Here is a 25,994-nt window from a genome sequence, read left to right as displayed (position 1 = left end):
TACTGACCTGTCTCTCCCCTATCTCCTACCATCCTCTAGCCACTGTGGAACCACCTCTTCATCACCTGCCCTGAAGGGAGACCCATCAACTGCATTATACAGCCTCTTCCATGAGAACTAATAGCCTTCCCCCCCCTACTCCCCCGTGGTCAGCATGAAGAAACTACAGGAGAGAGACCACCATCCCTTATCATTAACAAAAGGCTGAAATGTTAGGTCAGATGGGCACACAAGATGGAGTCACCAAGAACAGCAGAATGGTGACAAAGGTATAAGGAAGGGGATTATCCACATTCCTCAAGAAACTACCCAATTATTATCCCCTCTTTGCCTAACAATGCCCTAGGTCATAGTTTCCTGCTCCCTTAGCTCATAAGTCACATGGTCACTGTTCTGGCATCACACTCTAGCTATTTTAAATGGTTAATGTAATGATCTCCCAAAAAGGAACTTTTCTATTCAACTTAAGAAACGATTTCTTTTTCCTTCCTCACCTTCCCCCCCAACTGAAAAAGCCCTATAAAGCTCATTACCTGAAAATTCAGGTTGGCTGTATTCCTCTCTTGTGAGTCAGCCCTGGAAGCTTGTGATTATCCTGAATTAAAGCTTTCATCTTTGCCTCAGAGTGGTTTGCATGGCATTTGTCACTCCCAAACCTTACAGTTGGCTCCTTTATCAAAGATAAAGCTGTAGTTACTTGAACTAAGGGTGGGATCTTCTACTCTGTTCCATTGATCTACATGTCTGTTTTTGTGCCAGTACCATGCTATTTTATTAGTATGGGTTTGATTATAATTTGAAGTTAGGTATTGGTGATAGCTCCTGAGGTATTTCTTTTGCTGAGGATAGTTTTGGATGTTCAATGCCTTCTGTAGTTCCATCTGAATTTTTTCTAACTCTGTTAAGAAAGTTGTTGGAATTTTAATAGATATTGAAATGAATCAGTAATTGCTCTTGGTAGAATGGCCATTTTTACCATGCTGATTCTTCCAGTACATGAGCATGAGGTGGTCTGTCTATCCTTTTATATCCTCCTCAATTTGTCTCTTCAGTCTTTTATGTTTTCAGGTAACTTTTACTTCCTTAGTTAGTGAAGTTACAAGACGTTTAATTTTATTTTTGTGGCCTTGCTAATTTCTTTCTCCATGTTTGTCTTTGGTGTATAAGAAAGCTACTGATTTTTGTTTGTTGATTTTATGTATTTTGCTGAAAGAGTTTTATCACCTTTAGAAGTTTTGTGGTGGAGCCTTTCTATCACATTGTGGTGGTTTGATTCAGGTGTCCCCCATAAACTTAAGTGTTGTGAATGCTAGTTCCCCAGCTAATGGATATTTGGGAATTAACACCTCCTGGAGGGAATGTATTGTTGGGGGCCGGCTTATGGGTATTAAAGCCAGTTTCCCCTTGCCAGTGTTTGGCACACCCTCCTGTTGCTGTGGTCCACCTTATGTTGTCCAGGGGTTGATGTCCACCTTCTGCTCATGCCATCGTTTCCCCCTGCCATCATGGAGCTTCCCCTCGAACCTGTAAGCCAAAATAAATCTCTTTTTCCCAGAAGCTTCTCTTGGTTGGGTGATTTCTACCAGCAATGAGAACCGGACTGCAACAGTAAAGTGGTACCAAGGAGTGGGATTGCTGCTAGACACCTGACTGTGTGGCTTTGGCCTTTTGGAGCTGATTTTCAAGAGGGAAGTGGAAGGAGTTGAAACTTTGGCCTAAGAGATGCCTTGCAGTGCTGTAAGTACAGCTTGATGGACTATTATGGTCAGAGCTACAAGACCTGAATGCAGTCAGAACTATGGACTGTGAGATTTGGCTTATGAGGGTGAGAAAGAGCTTTGCCTGGACTGGGTTAGCAGTTTATGTGAGAAGCTTGCTCTTGTGCCCATGTCCTGAGACATGCAGGGTTGCTTTGTGTAGAAATGAACTGGTGTGTGCAGAGGGATATGGCACAGAAAGAAAAATCTTTGGGTGAACTGTTGCCCATTCAGCTGCAACTGAGAGATTACAACCTTTGAGACTGGGCTAACTGACCTGCGCGGGGGCAACAAGAAGAATGTAGACTCTTTTGAAGGGGCCCCAGTGCTCAAGGAGTGTCCTGGTCTTCAAAGTCTGCTTTATTCCCCCCTGGATTGACAAATTGGCATCCTGCCTGGTAACATGGAATATAAGAAATGCTGGAAAGAGGGTCATTGAGTTTGCAACACGGTCTTTTGTTTTGAAAATGGCCATGGGCAGTGTGAAGCGGGTTTGCTGGTTGCCTGCCTGGAGACCCCATGGGGCCATGAGTATGAACTGTGGATTGCAGTGGAGACCCAGTGGAGATGCCGGGACCATGAGATGGCTGCCAAGGAGCTGCCGGCCCCAATGAAGTTTTCCTGGACTGTGAGTAGCCTAGCTGGAGGGGTGGAATTGGAATGCCAGAGACTTGTTGCTGGTTAGAATTATCGGACTTAAAGATTTGTCACTGGCTAGAGTTGTTGGACTTGAAGCTACAGAGTTTGATATTTGCCCTGATTGTTTAAATCTTGTATTGGTTGAATGTTTCTTTGCTATGCCCAATGCCATCTATTGCATTGTGAATATTTATTCTGTGCCATTATGGATTTTTTGAGGTTATATTTTGGTATTATGGCTCACTTAAAAGATCTTGGACTATGGGGATTATGAACATCATTGGGATTGATAAAAAACCATGGGGACTTTTAAAGTCAGACTGAATGCATTGTATTTTACATCATGTATAGATATCAGTTTATGGGGGCCAGGGGTGGAATGTGGTAGTTTGATTCAGGTGACCCCATAAACTTAGGTGTTGTGAATGCTAGCTCCCCAGCTGATGGATATTTGGGAATTAACGCCTCCTGGAGGGAATGTATTGTTGGGGGCCGGCTTATGGGTATTAAAGCCAGTTTCCCCTTGCCAGTGTTTGGCACACCCTCCTGTTGCTGTGGTCCACCTTACGTTGGCCACGGGGTGATGTCCACCCTCTGCTCATGCCATCATTTTCCCCTGCCATCGTGGAGCTTCCCCTCAAGCCTGTAAGCCAAAATAAATCTCTTTTTCCCAGAAGCTGCTCTTGGTTGGGTGATTTCTACCAGCAATGTGAACCGGACTGCAACACACATATATAAAATCATGTCATCTGAAAATAAGGCTAGTTTGAGTTCTTCTTTACCAATTTTTATTCCTTCTCTCTTTTATTTTTGCTTGGGATAGGCCTTCTAGCAGTATGTTGAAGAGCAGTGTTGAGTATGGGCTCTCCTGTCTTGTTTCCAACCTTAAAGGGAACTCTTCATGTCTTTCCCTATTTGGTGTGATTTGGACCTTAGGTACTTTATATATAGCCTGTATCAAGTTAAGATATGGTTCTTCCTGTATTTTGTCAAAGGCTGTCTCTGAATCTATTGAAGTAAGCATGTAGTTCTTTAAGTTTATTTATGTGTTGTATTATGTTGTTTGATTTCAATGTGTTGGATCATCCCAGCATTCCTTGAATGAAGTCTACTTGATTAAGGTGGATAATGCTTTTGAATTAACTGAAGAATTTTGAAAGCAAAAAACTAGTCTGATTGATTCATGCAACTCATTAAGACTTTCATTAACATTTGTGTGATATTTCTTTTTTAGAAGTATATAAAGTAATGGTATTTTATATTCACCAGCATCTTGAACTTGATGACTTAAAGTATAAGAAATATAAGAGCTTTGAATATACATAATCAAGTCTATAAAAATTATGCATCAAAGGTTATTATGATACTGACTTTGGAGATTAATTTACTTTTCTTTTTGTTATTAATTTATAATTTTCTGCACGTAAGTCATGACTTAATTATGAAACTATTATTATTTAATCCTTGAGATTTTATAGCATGTACTTAAAAAAAATCAAGCATGGGCTTGAGGGATGGCTCAGCAGTTAAGGTGTTTAGCTGCAAAGCCAAAGGACCCTGGTTTGATTCCCCAGGACCCACGTTAGCCAGATGCACAAGAGGGCACATGTATCTAGAGTTTGTTTGCAGTGGCTGGAGGCCCTGGCATTCCCATTCTCTCTTTCTCCCTTTTTCTCTGTCAAATAAATAAATAAATAAAAATATTTTTAAAAAATCAAGCATATTGCGAGAGCAATGGATAAAAATATTGAAGCCCACTTATACCAACTCAGGCAATTTGGTGGTAATTTGCTCATGGTTGACATTTGTGTCCTCAAGTAAGTTATGTGGTTCACACTGCACTTCAATTTGCTCAACTATAGAATGAGGGAGTCACCTGAAATTCCTGCACAAGAGCTGTTGGGAAACACTGACTTAACAGAAAGTTTTATTCAACATCTATTGCCATGGATTGTAAATTAATCTGTGTATCAGGGTGAGGAAGCAGCAATCCTGAGGTTTAATATCTTGAGAAACACTGGGGTAAACAGAATTATCTCACTTTTTTATTAGTTATGTACACAGTGTATAGACAGTCATGTTGACACCATCATTAGCCTCCTCCCTCTCTGTAGGGTCCCTCCTTGTTGGGGAATATGGGTCATGCATTGTGGGGTTAGCCAACGGTTATGGGGAAGAGGCAGTGTCTCTGTGCATAATGACCCAACATGTGGCTCCAACATTCTTTCTGCCCCCTCTTCCACAAATTTTCCTGAGCCATGTTGGATTTGCTTTAGGTCTGCTTCAGTGATGAGGTCTTGGGAGCTTCTGTGTCTCTGGATATCTGGTTTGGTAGGAGTTGAGTATTCTCTATGTCTATCTCCACCCTTGTGCTGGTACCAGGTTCACCATGAAAGCAGCACTCTTGTTCATTTCTTCAGTTACTCTTAGCTTCAGGTGGGGTCATTTGAGGTGTGATGGGCTGGTTCTCTCCATAGGATCTGTGTCCATAGGAAAAAGGGAAGCATATTTTACAATAGAGAATGAAGTTAGTCCCAGATAAATGGGATAACCATTATTATTTTAGAGAGAATTTAATAGGTGTAGGCCCTCTTGCGCGGGCCTCCTTTCCGCTCAGGTAGTGCCGAGGGAAGAACCAGGCCTGCTGGTTCCTCCCTAGGGGTTGAGGAGGATGATGAGCATCGGGCGACTCAGAAACCTCTCCTGGCCACAGGAGAAAAACCACACTGAGTCGGGAGTCTTTTCCATGCAGAAACAATTTGCTTTATTACTCTGAGCAGTTGCCTATATCATGTTGGGGGCGAAGGCGGGGATTTTAGGATGTTGGAGAAGAGGTAAGGGCCAACAGTAAACCTTAACTATTGAAATGGTAATTACAATTGCCATGCAGAGGTAGCAGGCCAGAAGCCATTAGGCATCTTGCTGTGTCATAGCTGGCCAGAGACAGGTCACCAAACTTTAGCTAGGCTCAGGAAGTTCCACTAGGCCTCACGCCTGGGCCTTTCTGGGCCCAACACTCTTGTAGCCCATGATTGGTGGGAACTTGATGATGGAGAGTGGGCTCATTTTTGGATATGGTTCTGACTTGTTTCCTAGCTCCAGCTTTGGATTCTAGTCCACTGAGCAGATCAGTTAGCCATATCAGGAGCAGTTTATTTCCCACCATGGCTGTTTGTCACTATTGCACTTTTATGAGCATCATGTCAGGTTGGTTGTTGCTGAGTAGCTTAGGCCACAAGTTTCTAGGACAGACATTGCTCATTTTCCCCAGTCACTCATGCAGCAACTTCTAGCACTAGATGAGCTAACTTTCTGGGGACAGGCTCTCTTTCAGATTCCAGCCAGGTCACTACTTGTTCCATACCAACAGCATATGATGTCAGCAGTAGGGTCTTACCACTAACCTTTGGTGGGTCACAAAGGACTCTGACAGAAATCTGTCTTCTTTTGGGAAACCTTGTAGGTCTGTCTGATCAACAGCTCATTCTGGATGTTAGCCACATGCTGGTACTGGAAGTTACAGGCCAGTGACAAAGAAAAGAAGGAAGAAAAAGATAGGTAATATAAAAGAGATAGAGAAAAGAGAGAGAGAGTGGAGAAGATTAAGGTCAGTCTTCATCATACCCTCTCCAGAGCCTTGTGATTTAGGTGTTCCCTCTAAGCAGCAGATGAAGGTTAAATCATTTAGTCTGTCCTTTAGGATGTAGAATTTTATGGTACTATTGCTATTTGAGTCCAGTTTTGTGTCCACCACCCCCACCCATACCCTCTTCTCCCTCCCAACCCACCCTGTTGTCCAGTCCTCCAGATGCTTATTAGGTATGTCAGCATCTCTGGTAGATTCAGTTTAGGAGCTGTAGATGAGTAAAACTATGCAACGATTATCTTTCTGTGATTGGGTGCATTCATGGAGAGTGAACTGTTCCACGTTAGACCATTTTTTTTTTTTTTCAAATTTCATTGTATCAGTTTTCCCTAGTGCTGTGTAGAATTCCATCATGTAGATATACCACATCTTGGTTATCCATTTGTCTAATGATGACATCTGGATTGATTCTAGCTCTTAGCTATTACAAATTAAGCAGCTATAAACATGTTTGAACAAATCTCTCTGAACTGAGGCATGGAGCTTTCAGGATAAATGCCCAGTAAGGGAATAACTGGGTCTGATGGTAACTGTATAGTCAGCCTTTTTAGGAGCCTCCATATTGCTTTCCAAAGTGGTTGTAACATCTTACATTCCCACCAACAGTGGATGAGGATTTCTATTTCTATTTTCTATTTCTATTTCTATTTCTCTGCCAGAATTTATTTTTATTTGATTTTTTAATGTTTACTATCCTTATTGGGGTAAGGTGGAATCTCATAGTTGTTTTTATTTGTATTTGTATTTCTCTGATGATTAGGGATGATGAACACTTTCTTAGGTGTGTTTTTGCCATTTATATTTCTTCCTCTGAGAACTGCCTGTCCAGTTCTTTTTCCCATTTTGTGAGTGGCTTGACTTTTTATTCTTTAGGTTTTTTTTTTTTAATTATTTATTTATTTATTTGAGAGCGACAGACACAGAGAGAAAGACAGATAGAGGGAGAGAGAGAGAATGGGCGCGCCAGGGCTTCCAGCCTCTGTAAATGAACTCCAGATGCGTGCGCCCCCTTGTGCATCTGGCTAACGTGGAACCTGGGGAACCGAGCCTCGAACCGGGGTCTTTAGGCTTCACAGGCAAGCGCTTAACCACTAAGCCATCTCTCCAGCCCTATTCTTTAGGTTTTTGAGTTCTTTGTAGATTCTACAAATTAGACCTCTGTCAGTTGGATATTCAGCAAATAGTTTCTCCCATTCTGTGGGTAATCTACTGGCTCTGCTTACTGCATGTTTGTGAAGAAACTCTTCAGCATCATGAGATCCCAATGGTTGAATGATTGTTTAACATCCTGAGTTACTGGGTTTTTTTTAATTTTTTTTTTGGTTTATTATTATTTATTTATTTGAGAGTGACAGAGAAAGAGGCAGAGAGAGAGAGGGAGAGAGAGAGAGAGAGAATGGGCGCACCAGGGCCTCCAGCCACTGCAGACAAATTCCAGATGCGTGCACCCCCTTGTGCATCTGGCTAACATGGGTCCTGGGGAATCGAGCCTTGAACCGGGGTCCTTAGGCTTCACAGGCAAGCGCTTAACCGCTAAACCATCTCTCCAGCCCAGTTACTGGGTTTTTATACAGGAAGTCTTTTCCTATTCCTATATCATGGAAAGTTCCTCCTATTTTTTATTCCAGTAGTAGCTGAGTTTAAGGTCTTATATTGAGGTCTTTGATCCATTTGGACTTGATTTTTGTGTGTGGGGAAATGTGTGGATCAAGTTTCATTTTTTTGTATATGGTTATCCAGTTTGTCCAGTACCATTTGTTGAAAATGCTGTTTTTTTGTTTTTTCCAACCTACATTGTTAGGGCCTTTGTCAAATATCAAGTAGCTGTAGTCAGTCACTTGACCCAAAGTCCAGGTCCTGATTTTGTCCCATTGGTCTATAACAGGTGTTTTTATGCCAGTAGCATACTGTTTTTATTATTATGGCTTTGTAGATCAGGTATGGTGTTGCCTCCAGTGGTGTTTCTTTTGCTGAGGATATGCTTAGGTATCTGAGGCTTTCTGCCTTTCCGTATGAAGTTTGAGATTACTTTTTCTATACCTGTGAAGAACAATGTTGGGATTTTGATTGGTATTGCATTAAATATCTATAATGCCTTTGTTAAGATTGCCATTTTCACAATGTTAATTCTGCCTGTCCAGGAGCATGGGGGGTCTTTTCATTTTCTGAAGTCCTCCTCAATTTCTTTTTTGTTGTTTTTGTTGTTGTTTATTTTTATTTATTTATTTAACAGCAACAGACAGAGAGAAGAAGAGGCAGAGAGAGAGAGAGAGAGAGAGAGAATGGGCATTCCAGGGCCTCCAGCCACTGCAAAGGAACTCCAGATGCACGCACCCCCTTGTGCATCTGGCTAACGTGGGTCCTGGAGAATCGAGCCTTGAACCGGGGTCCTTAGGCTTCACAGGCAAGTGCTTAACCACTAAGCCTTCTCTACAGCCCCTCAATTTCTGTTTTGAGTGTTTTTATGTTTTCACTGTACAGGTCTTTCACATCATTGGTTTATGTTATTCCAAGGTATTTTGTTGTTGTTGTTGTTGCTATTAAAAATGGGGCAATATCACTTATTTATTTCTCTGTATTTTTGTCTTTTTCATATAGAAAACCTACTGATTTTTGTGAATTGATTTTTTATCCTGTTACTTTGTTGAAGGAGTTAAGCACCTTTAAGAATTTTGAGATGGAGACTCTCAGGTCTCTTATGTATAGAATCATATTGTTTGCAAGTAGAGCTAACACAACTTCTTCCTTTCCAATTTGAACCCCTTTTATTTCGTTCTCCCATCTTATTGTTTGAGCTAGGACTTTCAATACTATATTGAAGAGCAGAGGTGAGAGTGGAAACCCCTGTCTTGTTCCTGATCTCAAAGGGAATTCCTTCAGTCTCTCTCCATTAAGTTGTATTTGGGCTTTAGGAGCTCTCTATATAGCCTTTACTACATTGAGATATAAATTTCCATGTCAATTATCTCCAATGTTTTGATTATGAAGTGATGTTGTATTTTGTCAAAGGCCTTTTCTGCATCTATGTAAATGATCATGTAGTTTTTGTGTTTAAGTTTAGTTATGTGGTGTATTGCATTGACAGATTTCTGTATGTTGAACCACCCCTGCATTCCTGAAATGAAGCCTATTTGGAAAAGATGGATAATGGTTTTGATGTGTTGTTGGATTCAGTTTGTGAGGGTTGTATTCAGGATCTTTGTGTCTAAGCTCATCAGGGAAATAGGCTGGTAGTTTTCTTTTTTTGTGGCATCTCTGCCTGGTTTTGGTGTTAGGGTGATACTAGCTTCATAGAAGGAGTTGAGGAGATTTTCCTGTTCTCCAATTATGGGGCACCATTTGGGAAAAATTGGTTTCAGTTCTTCCATGAAAGTTTGATAGAATTCAGCTGACAAGCCATCTGGTCCTGGACTCTTCTTTTGGGGGAGGTTCTTGATTACCTTTTCAATCTTGATGGGTGTGATAGGTTTGTTTAGGAGATTAATCTGCTATGAGTTTAGCTTTGGTAGGTATATGTGTCTAGAAATTCATCCATTTCCTCCATATTATCCAGTTTTGTGGAGTAGAGGTTTGTGAAATAAGTCATGATAATTCTCCCTATTTCACTTATGTCAATTGTTATCTCCCCCTTTTCATTTCTAATTTTGTTAATTTGAAGTGTCTTTTTTTTGTTATTGTTGTTTTAGAGGTAGGGTCTCACTCTAGCCCAGACTGACCTGGAATTCACTCTGTATTCTCAGAATGGCCTCGAACTCATGGTGATCCTCTTACTTCTGTCTCCCGAGTGCTGGGATTAAAGGTGTATGCCACCATTCCTGGCAGGCCAGGGGTTTTTCAATCTTGTTTATTTTTTTCAAAGAACCAGTTCTTTGTTTCATCAATTTTCTTAGTTTCCTATTCATTAATTTCTGCTCTGATCTTAATTATTTCTTTCTGTCTGGAGCTTTTTGGGTTGGATTATTCTTGCTTTTCCAGTGCCTTTAGGTGAATGGTTATGTTATTGATTTGGGATCTGTCTTTGTTATGAAGGCATTTAGTGCTATGAATTTTCCCCTGAGCACAGCCTTTATTATGCCCCATAAGTTTTGGCATGATGTGTTCTGATTGTCATTTGTTTCTAGAAATTTCACAATTTCATTTTTTGTTTCATTCACTACCCATTTATTATTTAAAAATGTGTTGTTCAGTTTCCAGGAGCCAATGTGATTCCTGGTGCATCTTTTGTTGTTAATTTCTAGCAATACTACATTGTGATCTGATATAATACAGGAAATTATGTCAATCTTCCTAAATAAATAGAGGCAGGCTTTATGATCCAGTATATGATCTATCTTAGAGAAGGTTCCATGGGCTGCTGAGAAGAATGTGTGGTCTGTGTATTTGGGGTAGAATGTTCTGTAGATGTCCATTAGGTCTAATTGTTCTATGGTTTTGTAGAGCTCTCTCACTCCCCTGTTGATTTGCTGTTTGAATGATCTAGCTATTGCTGATAGTGGAATATTAAAGTCCCCAATTGTGGAATTGATGGTGTTGGTGGCTATTTCTGTTTTGTTGCCAAGTAGGTTTTCTTTTATGAATTATGGTGCTCCTGCATTTGGTGCATAAAGATTTATGATTGTGATATCCTCTTGTTGGATCAATCCCTTGATAAGTAGGAAATGGCCTTCTTTGTCTTTTTTGATTACTTTTGGTGTGAAGTCTACTTTATTCAATATTAGCATAGCTGCATCTGCTTGTTTCTTACTCCCATTTTCTTGGAATATAATTTTACACCCTTTCACCCTGAGGAGGTGTCTGTTTTTCGTAGTGAGGTGAGTTTCTTGAAGACCATCGATTGAGGGGCCTAATTTTCTGACCCACCCTGTTAGCTCATGTCTCTTGATAGGTGAGTTAAGGCCTTTAATATTTAGGGTAATGACTGTGAGGTTTGATTTGATCCCTGCCATATCATGGTGGTTTAGTGTTTTCTTGGGCTTTGTAGCTTTTTGTGCCTTCTCTGAGTTTGATTATTGTGATCTGATTCTTGTAGGCACTTGATATTCATTATTTGATTCTTCTGTATGGAGCATTCCCTGAAGGACTCTGTGGGTTTGGCTTTGTGTTCATATAGTTGTCACACTGAGTTTTATTGTGGGACATTTTTCTTTCACCATCTATTATGAGGGATACTTTTGCTGGGTAGAGTATTTTGGGTTAGAATCAATAGGATCTTAGACTTTGCAGTGTTCCAGTCCCGGCCCTTCTGTCTTTCAGAATTTCCATTGAGAAGTCTGAAGTAATTCTGATGGGGTTACCTTTGTAGGTAATGTGTTACTTTTCCCTAGCTGCTTTTAGGACTTTCTCTTTGTATCAATGTTTAATCTTAATGATATGTCTTGGAGACTTTCTTTGTTCCAGAGTCTGTTTGGAGTTCTGTTAGCTTCTTGTAATTTGATGGGCCTTTCTTTTGAGAGAGTGGGAAAGTTTTCTTCAATAATTTTGTTGAATAAGTTCTCCATGCCTTTGGTCTGAGTTTTTTCCCCTTCTGGTATTCCCATGATCCAAATGTGGGGAAGTTTAAGGGTATTCCACATTTCTCTCATGTTCTGCTCACAAAAATTTTTGAACTTATTGAAACTTTTGGACTCATGGACTGTTTCTTCTGTTTTGTCTTCCAGTTCTGAGTTTCTATTCTCCATATGCCTGACTCTATTCTTGAGAGCTTCTGTAGAGTTTTGGCCTTGTTCAATTTGATTTGTATTTGCTACCACTTTTTCATGTATAGTTTCCATCCCTCTGTCGAGTTCCCTTTTCATGTCATTTTCTGATTTTCTTGATGCTTCTTGCAATTTATCTTTGCGTTTATTTATGTCTCATTGAACTTAGCCAGCCGGTTATTGAGGTCCTCTTTTTTCCCCCATTCCCCTTCACATCATTTAACTGTGTTTAGAACCCTTTGAGGTTCTTTATTTATTAGGTCTAGTTTAGCAAGGACAGCATTTTTACGATTATTGGCCCCTTGTTGCTTTTCTGCAAGTTTTGCTATTTGCTTGGTCAGGGTTGCATAGCTTATATCATCATTATGGGGTTCCATTCCTAATGTCTCTTCTATGTTTTGATTATAGACATCCATTGTGGGACTGGGCGATCTGATTGGATTTACTTGCATTCGATTTTTTCCATGTTATTCCCTTTGTGCTGTGGTCATCATAGTGTAGGAGCCTTACTTAATTTAGGAGGAAGCTGTAGTCTACCCTTGAAGTTTGTTCAGTGATTATTCCCTTCTATGATTGCTTCCCTTAGGCTTCTGGTGGCAGTTGGGCCTGCCTGCTCAGAGGGGAGGATCCTGTGAGGGTCTGGTGGGTGCCTGAGGACCTGATGTAGAGGCTTGTTGTACTGTGATTCAGAGTATGGGAGTGTGTGGTCAGGTGGCCCAAAGTGGACAGGAGTATATGGGGTGGTGGCCAGTGGGATGGTGTTCCCAAGCTTGGGAGTCCCGGGTGGCACTAATCTGGCCTGCCTGGCTTCACAGAGGGATGGGGGGTGGCGGCAAGTGGAATAGTGTTCCTGAGTCTGGAGGCATGGGTGGAGCTACTTTGGCCTACCTGGGTCCATGCACGGGAATGAGGGGTGGCAGCCAGTAGGAAGGCCTTCCCATCCTGGCTGTGTGGGTGGAGCTAATCAAGCCTGCCCAGGTCCCGAAGCCTGCCCAGGGGCGAATGGGATGATTTTCTGAGCCTAGAGGCACAGGTGGAGCTACACTGGCTGCCTGGGTCCATGCAAGTGGCTGAGGGGGTGTCAGTGAGTGGGATGGTGATCTCAAGCCTGGAGGCATGGGTGGATCTACACTGGCTTGCTGGCTTGGGTCTGCACAAGGGGATGGGGGGAGACAGGGAGTGGGATGGTGTTTCCGAGCCTGGATGCGCGGGTGGAGCTATGCTGGCTCACTGGCTTCGGTCTGGGCGTGGGGCAGCGGCGAGTGGGATGTCATTGGCACCCCATGTGGAGGTGAGTGGGAAGGCATTCACGCACTGCAGTGTACAGGTGGAGCTATGCTGGCCTGGGTCCCCGTGCCAGCAGTTAGTGCTGGAGGAAACTGTGGCTGGGACTATGGCTAGGGCGGCTGATTCAGGGAATTGGGGGACGGGTGAACTACCTGTAAGAATGGGAATCAGCTCCTTCCCACTGGAGGTCTATTAGAGTCTGCTTCCCCCAGCAGACCCTTTCCTTCCCCAGGAGGTGCGGCATGCTTAGGTGGATGCCCTCTTGATGGAAAGTCTTACCTCATTTTGTGTGTGTCTCTGTGTAGTATATATGCCCATGTTTGCAAATGTGTGTTCCTGTGCACACATGTGGAGGCCAGAGGAATACACTGGGCATCCTCCTCTATTGCTTAGTTTCCCTGAGAGTGAATCTGGAGGTTACTTTTTGTTTTTAATTGAGAAACCTTAATTTTTAAAATACATTTTATTTACTCGCGAGAAAGAAAATGGGCACAGCAAGGCCTCTAGCCACTACAAATGAATTCCAGACACATGCACCACCTTGTGCATCTGGCTTATAGGGGTACTGGGGAATCAAACCTGGTCCTTAGACTTCACAGGCAAGCGCCTTAAAAGCCAACCCATCTCTCTATCCAGAGAACCCTTAAGTTTTATTTCAAGCAATGTAAAAAGACAAATTCTAAATAAGTTCTAAATAAAATTCAAAATTTAAGCCTGACTGTAATGCATGGCAAAGTAAATATGATTTCCTTGTGATCTTTTGTTATTCACTTTATCAAAATGAAATCTCATATTAGTCAGAATCCTTCATTATGCCTACATTAATACCCATAGTACATATTTTAAAAAATGAAATGGGTTGATTTTAATCACTGAAGCAGGCAAACTTCAAGATAGGGAGATTAAGTAGTATTTCATGTATTTGAACACATTAAAACAATAATGACCAAAAATATTAGAAAAAAAATTGTGAGGCTAACCTATGAGCAGATTAGTTCAAGGTGAGTTACAATAACATATATGTCACTTTAGAAAGAATCATTTCTTTATAGGTTTAAAACTATATGATGACAGATGACAGCATTTAAAGAAGGGCAACCAAACTGACTATCTTTATATAGTGTAGTGTTCTCCAAATCAGTGCTAGTGTGTCTTTTTTCCAAAACATTCTTTTCCATTTAATGTAATTCTTTTTGATTGCAAAGGATAAGATGAAGTATTATTTATAGTGATGCTGAAAGATTGCTTTGCAGGAATGGATAGATGCCTTGGTGGTTAAAGGTGCTTGTCTGTAAGCCTAATGGCTTGGGTTCAATTCCATAGTACCCACATAAAGGCAGATGCACTAAGTGGTGCATGTGTCTGGAGTTCATTCCTCTCTCACACTCTTTAAAATATACAACAATTAAAATAAAATTTGCTTTTGCAATGATGTAGTCCACTCTTGTTCTTTCAGAGGTCTTTCATACACAGACATATATTTTTTTCAAAATGTTTTCTCCTACTTCTCAGAAATCCAAAGGCTCTTTGTGTATGGTACAGCTAGCTCCAGAAACCCCCACATGGACTTCCTGACTTTCTGGCTGTTGATGCACATGGTGTTTCAATCTCCAGTGGCACATTTATCCACTTTACATTACAGCCATTACATGAATGCCACTAAACATTCCTTCACGCAGTAACTTAGCAGTATCTAGGTCTCAGGGGAAAAAAGCCCTTCATTCAACAGGATAAGGAACTGGTAATTTAACATCTGTAGCAAGTTTCATCAACAAGGTACTTTTGAAGGAAATTAGGTTTACTTGAGATCCACTTTTTTCTTTTAGTCAAAGTAACAATACATACATATACTACACATACACACACACACATACACAGGACCCTTGTCTCCAAGAGAGATTCTGGTAGCTCATCCCCAAGCAAGTCATATGATTTTTGAATTCATGTTGTTTTCTTTGACTTAAATTTCTGGTTCTGAAAGAAAATTATCAGCTCTTACTTTCTGTGAAGTCTTTAGAAGAAGCTTCATCTACATTTTTATCCTCCTCAAAATATGTCATATCCAGGGTTGGAGGGATGGCTTAGTGTTTAAGGTGTTTGCTTGCAAAGCCAAAGGACCCAGGTTCAATTCCTCAGGACCCATGTTAGCCAAAAGCACAAGGGGGTGCATGTGTCTGGAATTCATTTGCAGTGGCTGGAGGCTCTGGTGCGCCCTTTCTCTCTCCTTCTTTCTCTGTCAAATAAATAAATATTTTAAAAAGGTCATATCCGGGCTGAAGAGATGGCTTAGCAGTTACGAGCTTGCCTGTGAAGCCTAAGGACCCTGGTTCAAGGCTCAATTCCCCAAGATCCATGTTAGCCAGATGCACAAGGGGGCGCATGCATCTGGAGTTCGTTTGCAGTGGCTGGAAGCCCTGGCACACCCATTTTCTCTCTCTCCTGTCAGTCACTCTCAAATAAAAAAAAATGTCATATCCAATATAGTGTGTGTATATTACCTGATTTGATGGATTGTAATATGCTCTGTCTTCTCCACATGTCTCAATTTTTCTAGAGTTGCAGAGCCCTAATTAAAAAGTGATCCTCTTTGGCTACAGCTTTTCTCTCTAAATGTGGGCCTGAGCAGATTCCACCCTTTACCTTTTCTACACCATACATGCTTTTTTTTTTTTCCTTTAAATTAAACTGGCTAGCTGATCAGTGAGTTTTTGTCTCCACCTCGCTCAGCACTGGGATTATAGGCACATGCAGCCATCCCTGGCTTCAAATTTGTGTGTGTACGTATAACAGGGTCTCTAACCACTGCTGCAAACCATGCCCATCTAGCTTTATGTGGGTAGCTGGGGGAACTAAACCCAGTTAGCAGGCTTTGCAAACAAGCTTTTAACTATCTCCCCAGTACCCCCATGCCTGGCATATTTCATGGGTGCTGGGGAATCAAACTCAGGTCCTCATGCTAGCTCAGCAAGCATACCCACCATCTTGAATTTCCAAGATCTGCAATGTGAAGGATCATTGCTTGGAACTAGTGATTTATATAACAGTTACTGATATTTATCTAGGTTTCCTCCAGGAAGTTTCTGAAAACTTGACTAGATGGTAATAATGGCACTCCTTGTATCTATTCTACCCAGATCCTCAGCTTCCAAATATCCTAAGTTCCAGGTTTCCTTGAAACCACATTTTATGCCCATCGAAACAAAAACACATCTTCTTGTCTGCTAGAATTTAGTTCTTTGTCCTACTTCTCTCAAGGTGATAGTTTTTCCTCATTGCTGTCCTGCAACCAGAAATCCATCTTTGTGCAGCAGGGCTGTGTGCTTCTAGTAGTGGTGACCCCTAAGATGGGCTCAAAATATATCCTTCATGTGAGGCTAAAGGTAGGAACTCAGCAAACATGCATATTCCCAGAACAGCAGAGTAGGAAATGCTTGCTGTCAAGCTTTTGTTCTGCTGAGAAAGTAGTTGACAATATAGAATTAAAAATATCTTGCTCTTGAATGACATAATCACACAAAGATGACTGAACAATAATTGAAAAAAAAAAAAAAACAAGGTACACTTGCAGAGGATGAACACCATTTTTTTTAAAGCAAAAATCAAAAGTTTTCAGCCTTCCAGTTAAAGCCATGTCCATGGACCTCCCATCAGTTGGATGTCCTTGTTGCAGGGGTGCTTGGAGGTACAGCTCTGCTCCAACAGGACCTGAGGGTAGGAAACATTTATAGACAAGAAACTCAGTGCCATCTTTCCACAGGTAGAAGAAATAAACCCTCTGGCCTCGAGTCTGGAAACAAGAGTTAAGCCTCCATTTTGCACCCACTATGATAGCTTGGGAGACTCTTGCTACCTGCTAGTCATTCCTATGTGGGATGGAAAGGTAAACTTTACTAGGGAAGGAAGTATTTAGGGAGTCTGGGTGGTAGAGGATACATGGTATATCCATGAATGCCTGAAGTAGGTGTGAAGAATGGCCACCACAAGTGAAGAGGAATTAAGTGTCCTTTGTTGGCCATGGAATCCTCAGTCACAGAATGCTCTATTACCTTGAGTTCAAAACTCCATGATGGGGAAAGCAGATGAAAGGGTTCTCATTGTTCTCTGAGAAGTAGTGAAGTGCTGGCAGTGGTCAGCCTGGGAAAATGTCACACTTGTAGATGGCCTTCAAGTGTTTCCTAGTAGGTCAGTAGGAGGAATATTCAGGCTGAACATTCTTTTGGATTCTAGGGCTACCATGTGACTTCCTGGATTCACACTCCAGCTCCTTTGCATCACTGAATGCTAGCCACATCGTCATGACCAACAACCACTCCTAATACTTGTAACACACCCTCTGGGTGTCTTTTCCTTGGAATTCAGGGCCACTGGATAGTACTAAATGGTAGCTGGTTCCCAGAACAAAACACTGCTGATGCTGTTCAATGTAGTTCAGTCTCACTGGTAGGCAGTATATCCCTGTAGTGCCACTGCTCAGTCCCCATGAGGTCATGCTTGCTGCACATATCACTGAGAATGTGCTTCCAGGTGTGCAATCCAAACTGTTAGTCAAGGAAATGGAACTCAGTGTGGCTTCTAACCTTAACTGACTTCAAGATACATTTTTGAGATTTGTAAAATCCAGCCATATAAGTAAAAATGAGAAGCTCTCATCTTCCTAGACCTAAGGTCCTTTCTGGATCTAAAGTTTAATTCTATTGAGAGAGGACATTATGGGATCATATCTGAATGTAAAAAGGGAACAACATATCTAAGACCAATTTCTTGGACAGAGGAAATGGTTTCATAGAAACAAATTTATAACAGGGGAAAAATCTTACACTCAAGTTTTAGGGAAACATTTATAATTTATATATAAAATCTCAGTAAGAAACAATGTAAAATGACAGGAATATCCACCTTACATTGAGTCAAAACAAAACAAAATCTGCATATAAACAAAAACAAGAATCACAATCCAACAATGAAAAGCCCACACACACTGAATGTAAATTTTAATTATAAAACAAGAATATGAACAAAGCATTTCAAAATAATTCCAATTATTTGGCAACTCATTTTATCAATGCAAGAAACAAATTTGACCCTAAGAAAAGTTTCATTTTATGAAAAATTTGAGTAGGACAGTTTGCTCATATGAGAGTTAAAACATGTTTAAAAAAGAACCTGGCAACAAAACCAGTTTCTATCCTGAAATAACTGTGTATAAAACAACATGAAATCTTGAAGCTGAATGAGGGGTGACCTCATCTTCAAAGCATTTCTCTTTACTGAAAAGACAATATGGAGCTGCTGGCTGAGGCTTGGGAATAGCACAGAGGAGAGGGATGAATACTAATGCTAATGAAGCTGTGGCAAGGTCACAGAGCCAGGTATAACCTAAAATCAGTTACATTTGTAAAATCAGTCACAACTGTGAACAGAGAAGCAACTGAGATCCTTTCTTTAGCTAAACTACTTTACTTGGATACATGCGTGAATTTCTGTATTGCCTACCTGGTCATATTCAGATGGTTACAGGGCAGGCAGAGTTCTAAAAACTCTTGTACTAATGACTGCATAGCATTTAAAACCCTCTTTTTTATTAAAAAAAATAATAAAACAAAATAAACAGATATATAGTAAAGTTCACAGATAAGATTTCTCTGTAAAATAAATAAAGTGTTCATTGATTAGCATCATACATAGAGTAAAATACAACCTATTTTTACATGTTTATATACTATACACAGATCACCAGCAGGTAGGCTGGTGTCTGATGGGCTGGAAGGTTTGCATTAGTGATGTGTCACATTGGGAAATCCCAATTTTGAATGTTAAAATATACAACTACTTTGTTGAGTTCAGATACAAAGTAAACTTATTTTCCTTTATCTGAAATAAATGTACATGATATCTTCTATGAATATAGTTTATAAAGCTGTTTAAAACACAATGCACCTAGGAACTTACAGCACATGCAACATCCGTTTCTTAATTAAAAAAAAAAAAAAATTAAAAGCCCATGACCCATGAGGCGAAGCTTGTCCCTTTTCTCTCCACTGCATTCTTCAGGAAGTAAGGACAAATGGCAGTCAGGATTATCGTTTTGCTTTTTTCACAGGGGCGTCCTCCACTCTCTGCTGGCCTCTTGTTCGGGCCCCTGGAGGGCTAGCTTCCCTCTTGCGTTTGGTAGAAGGGGAAAGCTGTGTCTTTGATCTATAGTAAACAGAAGTCAAGGCCATAGGGAGAGTTATGAGCCGCTACTTCAAATAATTTGGGAGTCCTTTAAAAAACAATCTCTGAGGAAAACCCCCCATGATGTCTAGAAGAGGCACTTGAACTAACAAGCTGTTTCCCAGAACCCTTGCCCCTTGCACACCACATAGTCCTAGAGGAGGAGAACAGAAGCCTGTGCTGGTTCAGCCCTGTCACCTTGAGTCGTTGACTCTGGTATCCCCAGCATCTTTTTCTTTACCTTTGCTCTATAAAACAAAGAAGATAACTGCTAGTTTTACTGATACATACAGTCCCCAGCTGCAACAGCTAGACTGTAGTAAGACTGCTACCTGGGACTTGACCAAGTATAAAACCATGCTTCATGGTGTAATAGTAGAGAAGATAGCTGGCAATGATGAAAAAGACATTGCAGCAGCACTTTAACCAATCCCCCCATCACCAGCCTATCCCTGTTCTTTAGTCAATTACCTGTCTGTACAGTGATCAATCAAGTCACTGTTCTTACACATATAAAATCCTGGTTGGCTCTCTGACACTCCAGAGTATGATACAAATGTCCTTATGATAGGCTACCCATCAGCCTGGATGCTGCCCTGCCCAAACCAATTTCACTTGCATGCTTTCACATGGAATTTAATCACCCTACATAACCAATATTACCAAATTCTTTATTTTTCACCCCAGTTTAAAAATCAGTCCTATAGGAACCTTCTGTAACGATGAGCAAGCTACTTCTTCCTCAGAAACTCCACAGCACTTTGGATTTTTATCACAGCATTGTAATTTAGTTGAAATGTTTTTTTTTTTCAAACTTCAGGTTTCAATCAAGATTTTAAAGTAACATATTAACAGAAGACAACAGAAAATAACATGGTTATCACACATACTGTTTTACTCATGAAAATTTTGTCCATTACAGTAGCTGGAATGTAAGCATCTGTTGTAGTGCAAAATATTTTCTTATTGTGGGTTGCTGTCAAACAAGTTTGAAAGTCTTATACACATCCCTTTTTCCTATCAGAGGAGATATTTCCCCAGACAGCTGCTAAAACTTCATTTATGTGCTTACATTGCCTAACAGAGTGCATGTTTTATTAATGAATGAAGAAAACTGGAAAAAACAGTCGCAGGATACAGAGAAGGGGACTTTTATTGCTGCCAGTCATCTTTGGCTTATTACTCCTTTACTAGCAAAAATAAATGAAGCCACATGGAATCAAATGGTGTTTCAGCTGATATGGTTCTGACATGTTACCTACAAATGTGTTGACAATGGCATAGAAGCTGTGTCTGTTAAGAACCCATTTCAAAATGTCCACAAAAAGCCACTGTCCACTCAGGGAATATGTGGTTAGTACAAAGATGCTGTGTGCCAGGTGTTATATCATCAGAGAGCTGAATCTTTGAGTAAGGGTGTTTCTCCTCTATTGTGGGCATTAGGTATGTCAATAGAGCTTTTCTTTATTCCTGTGAACCTGTTTGAAGTTCAGATTTACAGGCTCACCTCTAACAATCACAACCTACATTCTCACCAGGTGATTCCTCTGTACATTCAATTCTAAGAAGCCTGCATTCATACTTAAATAAGAGTGAATAATTTCACCTAATGAAGATGAGAAAATTTCTAAGACAGATGGTTAGGAGTATACACATACATCACAAATATGTTACAAAATCAAAACACTGTGAGTTCACAATATTTTGTATACACTGAGTCATCTTTTACTTTTGAATATTGTAGTGCATAGAAAGTAAGACAAGTTCCTAATATCAAGGAAGAAAAGTTCACAGGAAAAAAAAAACAAACCATCTACCCCAATGCCATATGCCGTTCTCCACTGCTTTATACTAACTATAAGTACAACAGGAAGGAGAGAAGAGAACAGTCTGCAGCAGATAGGGAAGGCTATTGAAGAAGAGGGGCTTGGAGAAAGGAAGGCTCTAGCTTCATGGTACGTGAGGCTGGTGGTGAGTCCTAGCCTACCTAGCACGAGCAGAAGTAAGGAAGTGGGACTTAACAAAGTCCACAGGAAGCAGACAGTGAATCAGGCTGCTGTTCTTGTTACCTCATCACCTCAGCAACACTCAATGAAATGCTAAGAGATTCTAAGCTGTTCGATACTTTATACACTGTGTTGGGTGAACTAAGCATTCAGACCTGTGACCTAACTGGAAAGAAACATGCTTCCACTTAAGTCCTGATGGATGATAGTTGGCCAATAAGGTACTCAGGTTAAAGAGGACTAGCCTGCATGGCCGGTGGTGGTGTTACCAAAGATGCCTTTGCCAGCCCTTTCTATTTCTCTTGGAAACTAATGAACCCAAAAGGCAGTTGCTTGGTGAGATTAACATCTTTATAAAAAAAATAGGAAGAGAGCAAAACTTGGGGAGATAAATACAACCTTAAGTATAAGTGGGGACTTACCTTCCTAAAGGGGGAGATTTACTAACTTTTTCGCTGGTAGGAAACTTCTCTTTTGCTAACTTTTGGCGATTTCTAGGAGAAATTGTTTCTGGGCTGCCAAGTTTGGATGTTGCACGTGCAGATGGCTTGCTATGATGCTTTCTGAAACAGATTATAGAAATACTAGCAATAGTAGCACTGAATTCTCCAGGCCTTGTTATTACTTGGAAGGGTGAGATGCCTTGTGGGCAAGAAAGAGCAAGGGAGACCCAAAGCAGGAAGATGGCTTTTTTTTTTTTTTTACCATAGCATTGATACTGTTTTTTCTTTTCCTGTGCATGATATCTTACCATAACTTAGCAGATGAATCTGTGAAAAACAGCAAAAGAGCTCATCAGAATAAACTAAATATCTATGGTTAATAAAACTACAGTTTCCAGGTGCTCAAGGTTAATGTCCTATTTTTGTCAACTATGCAAGAAAGAAATCAGATGGGGAAAGACCTAACCTTTAGTGAAAACTAAGAAAAAGGAGTTATTAAGCTCATGTATGCTTCCATGTAAAGTGACTCCTATTGAATGCCTAATGAAAGCTAGTATCTAGAAGATCAGGCAGGATAATCCATTTCTGGATTTTGTTTTCATACAGAACAAACAATTATAAGATGACAAGGAAGTTCAAAACATGAAGAGAAGACCTGGAAGTGGCCCTCTAATTCTTGAGGGAAAATTATATAATGGGCCCCAAGAATAAAACTAAACAAAGAGTAAAGGTCATTGTAAAGCTGATTTCTACCAAAGATAAGAAAGAGAAGGCTGAGGAGGAGGTGACAGGAAGGCCAGTTCAGAGGAGCTGGTGATGCAGTGGTGCAGGCACGATGGACTGGTGGTACTGCTAGCGCATCTGATTATGGGATCTGGGGCACTGTGAAGATGTCAGAGCCCTGGAACCAATCCATCTGCCACCCAATGTCAAAGAATCTAAATAAAAAAGAGAAGAATCTGTTTCTAACTCAAATGTTCCTAACATATACTGAAGAAGAGCACTGATAATCTAGGTGATTATCAAACTCTATAAATTAAACGATTTATCCACTTAGTCATTTGTGTATGTGTGTGGGTACATTTGTATGGGTGCATGTGTGTATACGAACGCAGTGTAAACCAGAAGTTAATGGTGGCTATCTTTCTTGATCACTCTGCATAACTGAGGCAGGGTCTTAAATCCATAGCTAACCATTCAGTTACTCTAGCAAGCCAGCTCATTTGGGGAATCCTTATCTGTGCCTCTATGCTGCAGCGATTACGAATGGGCCGTCACACCTTCCTGGCACTTATTTGGAGCCTAGGGATCTGAACTCCAGTCCGCATACTTCTATGCCAAGCAGTTTATTCATAGCCTTCTTCCCAGATCCTAAATAATTTGTTCTTTAAGAATGATTTTTAAAGGCAAGCCAGCTAGCTATTTCTGGACACTCTCTATATGACAGCCAGCATATGGAACTTTGAGTGGAACTGCATTGTGGATGACCTTTTCCATGACTGTTTGAATGGTCCTAGTGGGGATGTGCTGTGACCACATGAAAGGGCTGCTGGGGTGTAGCATGCTTATTCTATCCCATTAGCAGGAATCTTGGCTCTGTGACTTCTGTTTGTCACAATTGACCCAATTCCTTCCTCCCCACAAAAATCAAACATTTTCCCTTAGAAAATATTCTAGCTCTAGAAAAAGTGACCACTAAGATGAGACTATAGAGTTGCATACCATTTTTCAAAAGGGGACAGGAACACTGGTTGATGTCAGCAGGTATGACATGGGTAGGGCATCTGGGGGGTGCATATTAAGACTAAATATTGCTTGCTTAAATCACTTTAAATGTTTTTCTTGCCTTTAGAACTTTGCCAAACCTCAGTATTTTATTGTGTGGTTTTTTTTTTTTTTTTTTCTTTTGAGGTAGGGTCTCATTCTAACCCAGCTGACCTTGAACTCTCTAGCTCTAGGCTAGTCTAGGATTCACAGCAATCCTCCTACATCTGCCTCCTGAGTGCTGGTATTAAAGGTATATGCCACCACGTTTGGCTAAACTTCAGTATTTTAATGTACATTGTTAAATTAAAAGTAGTAGAATTCACAGGTTCCCCAAACTCATTTGACCATGAGACTCTTTTCCCCCATGGCCTTCTGCCTCTATTAGGGTGAGAGCAAACTTTAAGAAACACATGGCATTATTATTTACATAAGCAAAAAAAAAAAAAAACAACACTCAAATTTGAACAGTTTCATACTATCATTCTCCACAGGGTTGGCCTTAAGATGTGGACCTGCGTTCTCTGCGTCTGTGTGCTCCCTCAAGGTGCTTAGCACGTCTGAGACATATGAGACATTCCAAAGTAGCTGTCAAAGTGATCCCCAAAATAGCTCAAGACAGAAAGTGGGCTCAATGAAAGGAACTGGCTTCAGGAAAATCCTGTCGAACCCAGAGCAGCTTCTAGGCAGAGAGGTTGGTGAGGGTCTCTGGCAGCTTTGGGTTGCCCCATTACCTCTGTGCCTCTGATCTGGTGGTGGACCTTGTGGTGGCTCCTGAGGGCTCATCGTCTTCTTCATCTTCATCTTCCTCATCAGACTCCTGATCTTTTTTGTCCTCTGATGTTTCAGAAACTGATTTCTGACGTTTTCTTTCTGGCTCTGAGGATTCTATTCAGACAGAAGGGTAACACCTGGACTGTAATTCCCCAAGACACTCCCAAAGGACAGTCATGGGGTTTAGAACTTAGGATGTTAGGAAACTGGAGGCAGAAGAAGCAGTTTTCCACTTCCTTTTGGTTTCAGCATTTGCAAGTCACAACTGTTTAACTTAATTCAAGCACATTTGGGATAGTTTACTTATGCAGTTCACAGCCAGCATTTGTGAAAAATTCACATGCACTCAGAAAAGCATCTGGGATATACCATTTCTGACATGGGATTAGAGCTATTTCACACATATTTATGTAATATTAATACTAGCTGCACCCCACTGGAGTTTTCCTCATCCAAAGAATTTTTCTTTCAAAATGTGAATTTTAAAATAAAAAGACTGTAATTAGGAACATGCTAGAGCCATACCAGCATCATCTGAAAGAGCGAATGACCGTTTGGGCTTTCTTCCTCTCCTACGCATACTTGCTACTGTTCTTTCTTCACTATCATCCTAGAAGCAATAAAATTAAAGTGTTAAAGTTAGTTAACTAAGCATTTATTAAGCTCATTCTAAAGTATTTCTTGATAAGAAACTAACATACTACTTACACTTCTTTCTTGTTGGTTTGCTGCTTCTTTACAGGAATCATCTTTAAAAAAAGGAAAATCTCTAGTAATATTACTGTTTAATACATTAATGAACAAGGGAAAGTTAATCCAGTAAGAGGAGAAAAATTTGCCTTTGTCTGGTAATCATTACCTTGGTTCAGAAAATTACTGTCAAGCAACTACCCCAGAACATGATCATAAAGCTTAACTCACAGACTCTAAATAAATTCAAGTTATTAAGATTTTTCATTGTATGGATGGAAAATATCAGAAAATAATGGATAAAATCAAGTTAAAAAAACACAAGCAGGATCCTTCCTCTTTTAAAAATGGAAACTTTATCAAAAGACAAGAAAAACTGAAGTATAAACATAAGATCAACAATAATTAAATACAGAAAAGTTTTTATACATATTTGCTCTATCTTGCAGTTCAGAATTTACACCTTTCTAAATTACTTTTCTTCTAAATTGTGTTACTTATTTGATACAAAATGGTTGCCACATTCATTCTCTTTATATGCTATTGCAATTATTTAGGGGCCACTAACGTTACTTTTATGTAAAAAAAAATTTAAACCATTTCATTAAAATTTTTAAACAGCTGGGCATGGTGGCACATGCCTTTAATTCCAGCACTCAGGAGGCAGAGGTGGGAGGATCACTGTGAGTTGGAGGCCACCCTGAGACTACATACTGAGTTCCAGGTCAGCTTGTGCTAGAGCGTGATCCTATCTTGAAAAACAACAACAACAACAAAAAAAACCCCAAAAAATAAATAAATAAAATAAACATATCATTAAAAATCTAGCAAATGCACATAAAAGACTAAATAATAAAGAATGCTCCCATCATCCTACCACCCACAGCCTAACCATTAACATTTTGGAACTTAAAAAAATATTTTATTTATTTATGGAGGGAGAAGAAGTGGGAGAGAGAGAACATGAGAATGGGCACACCAGGGCCCACAGCCACTGCAACCAAACTCCAGATGCCTACACTACCTTGTATATCTGGCTTACATGGGTACTAGGGAATCTAACATGGATCCTTAGGCTT

The 25,994-nt window shown here is 40.4% G+C and overlaps 1 protein-coding gene and 1 pseudogene across 4 annotated transcripts in view; both read right to left on the bottom strand.

The window, feature by feature from the left end:
- Positions 1-14,430: 14,430 nt before the first annotated feature.
- LOC123464413 lies at positions 14,431-15,683 on the bottom strand (annotated as a pseudogene).
- Positions 15,684-18,001: 2,318 nt separating this feature from the next.
- Bod1l1 (biorientation of chromosomes in cell division 1 like 1) overlaps positions 18,002-25,994 on the bottom strand; it is a 70,977-nt gene continuing 62,984 nt past the window's right edge. For 2 of the 4 annotated variants that reach the window (XM_045130147.1, XM_045130148.1), the window contains exons 23-27: positions 24,934-24,974; positions 24,751-24,835; positions 24,186-24,339; positions 21,667-21,807; positions 18,002-19,220 (exon numbers count right to left, since the gene is read on the bottom strand). In XM_045130147.1, the coding sequence (XP_044986082.1) occupies positions 19,103-19,220; positions 21,667-21,807; positions 24,186-24,339; positions 24,751-24,835; positions 24,934-24,974 (539 nt within the window). In that variant the 3' untranslated portion in view covers positions 18,002-19,102. The remainder of the gene's footprint in view (positions 19,221-21,666; positions 21,808-24,185; positions 24,340-24,750; positions 24,836-24,933; positions 24,975-25,994) is intronic. The other 2 variants (XM_045130149.1, XM_045130150.1) reach the window with 1 other exon arrangement.

This window comes from Jaculus jaculus, chromosome 11 (genome assembly GCF_020740685.1).
Source record: "Jaculus jaculus isolate mJacJac1 chromosome 11, mJacJac1.mat.Y.cur, whole genome shotgun sequence".
In the NCBI taxonomy this organism is placed as follows: domain Eukaryota; kingdom Metazoa; phylum Chordata; class Mammalia; order Rodentia; family Dipodidae; genus Jaculus; species Jaculus jaculus.
This window is presented reverse-complemented; position numbering and strand designations above follow the sequence as displayed.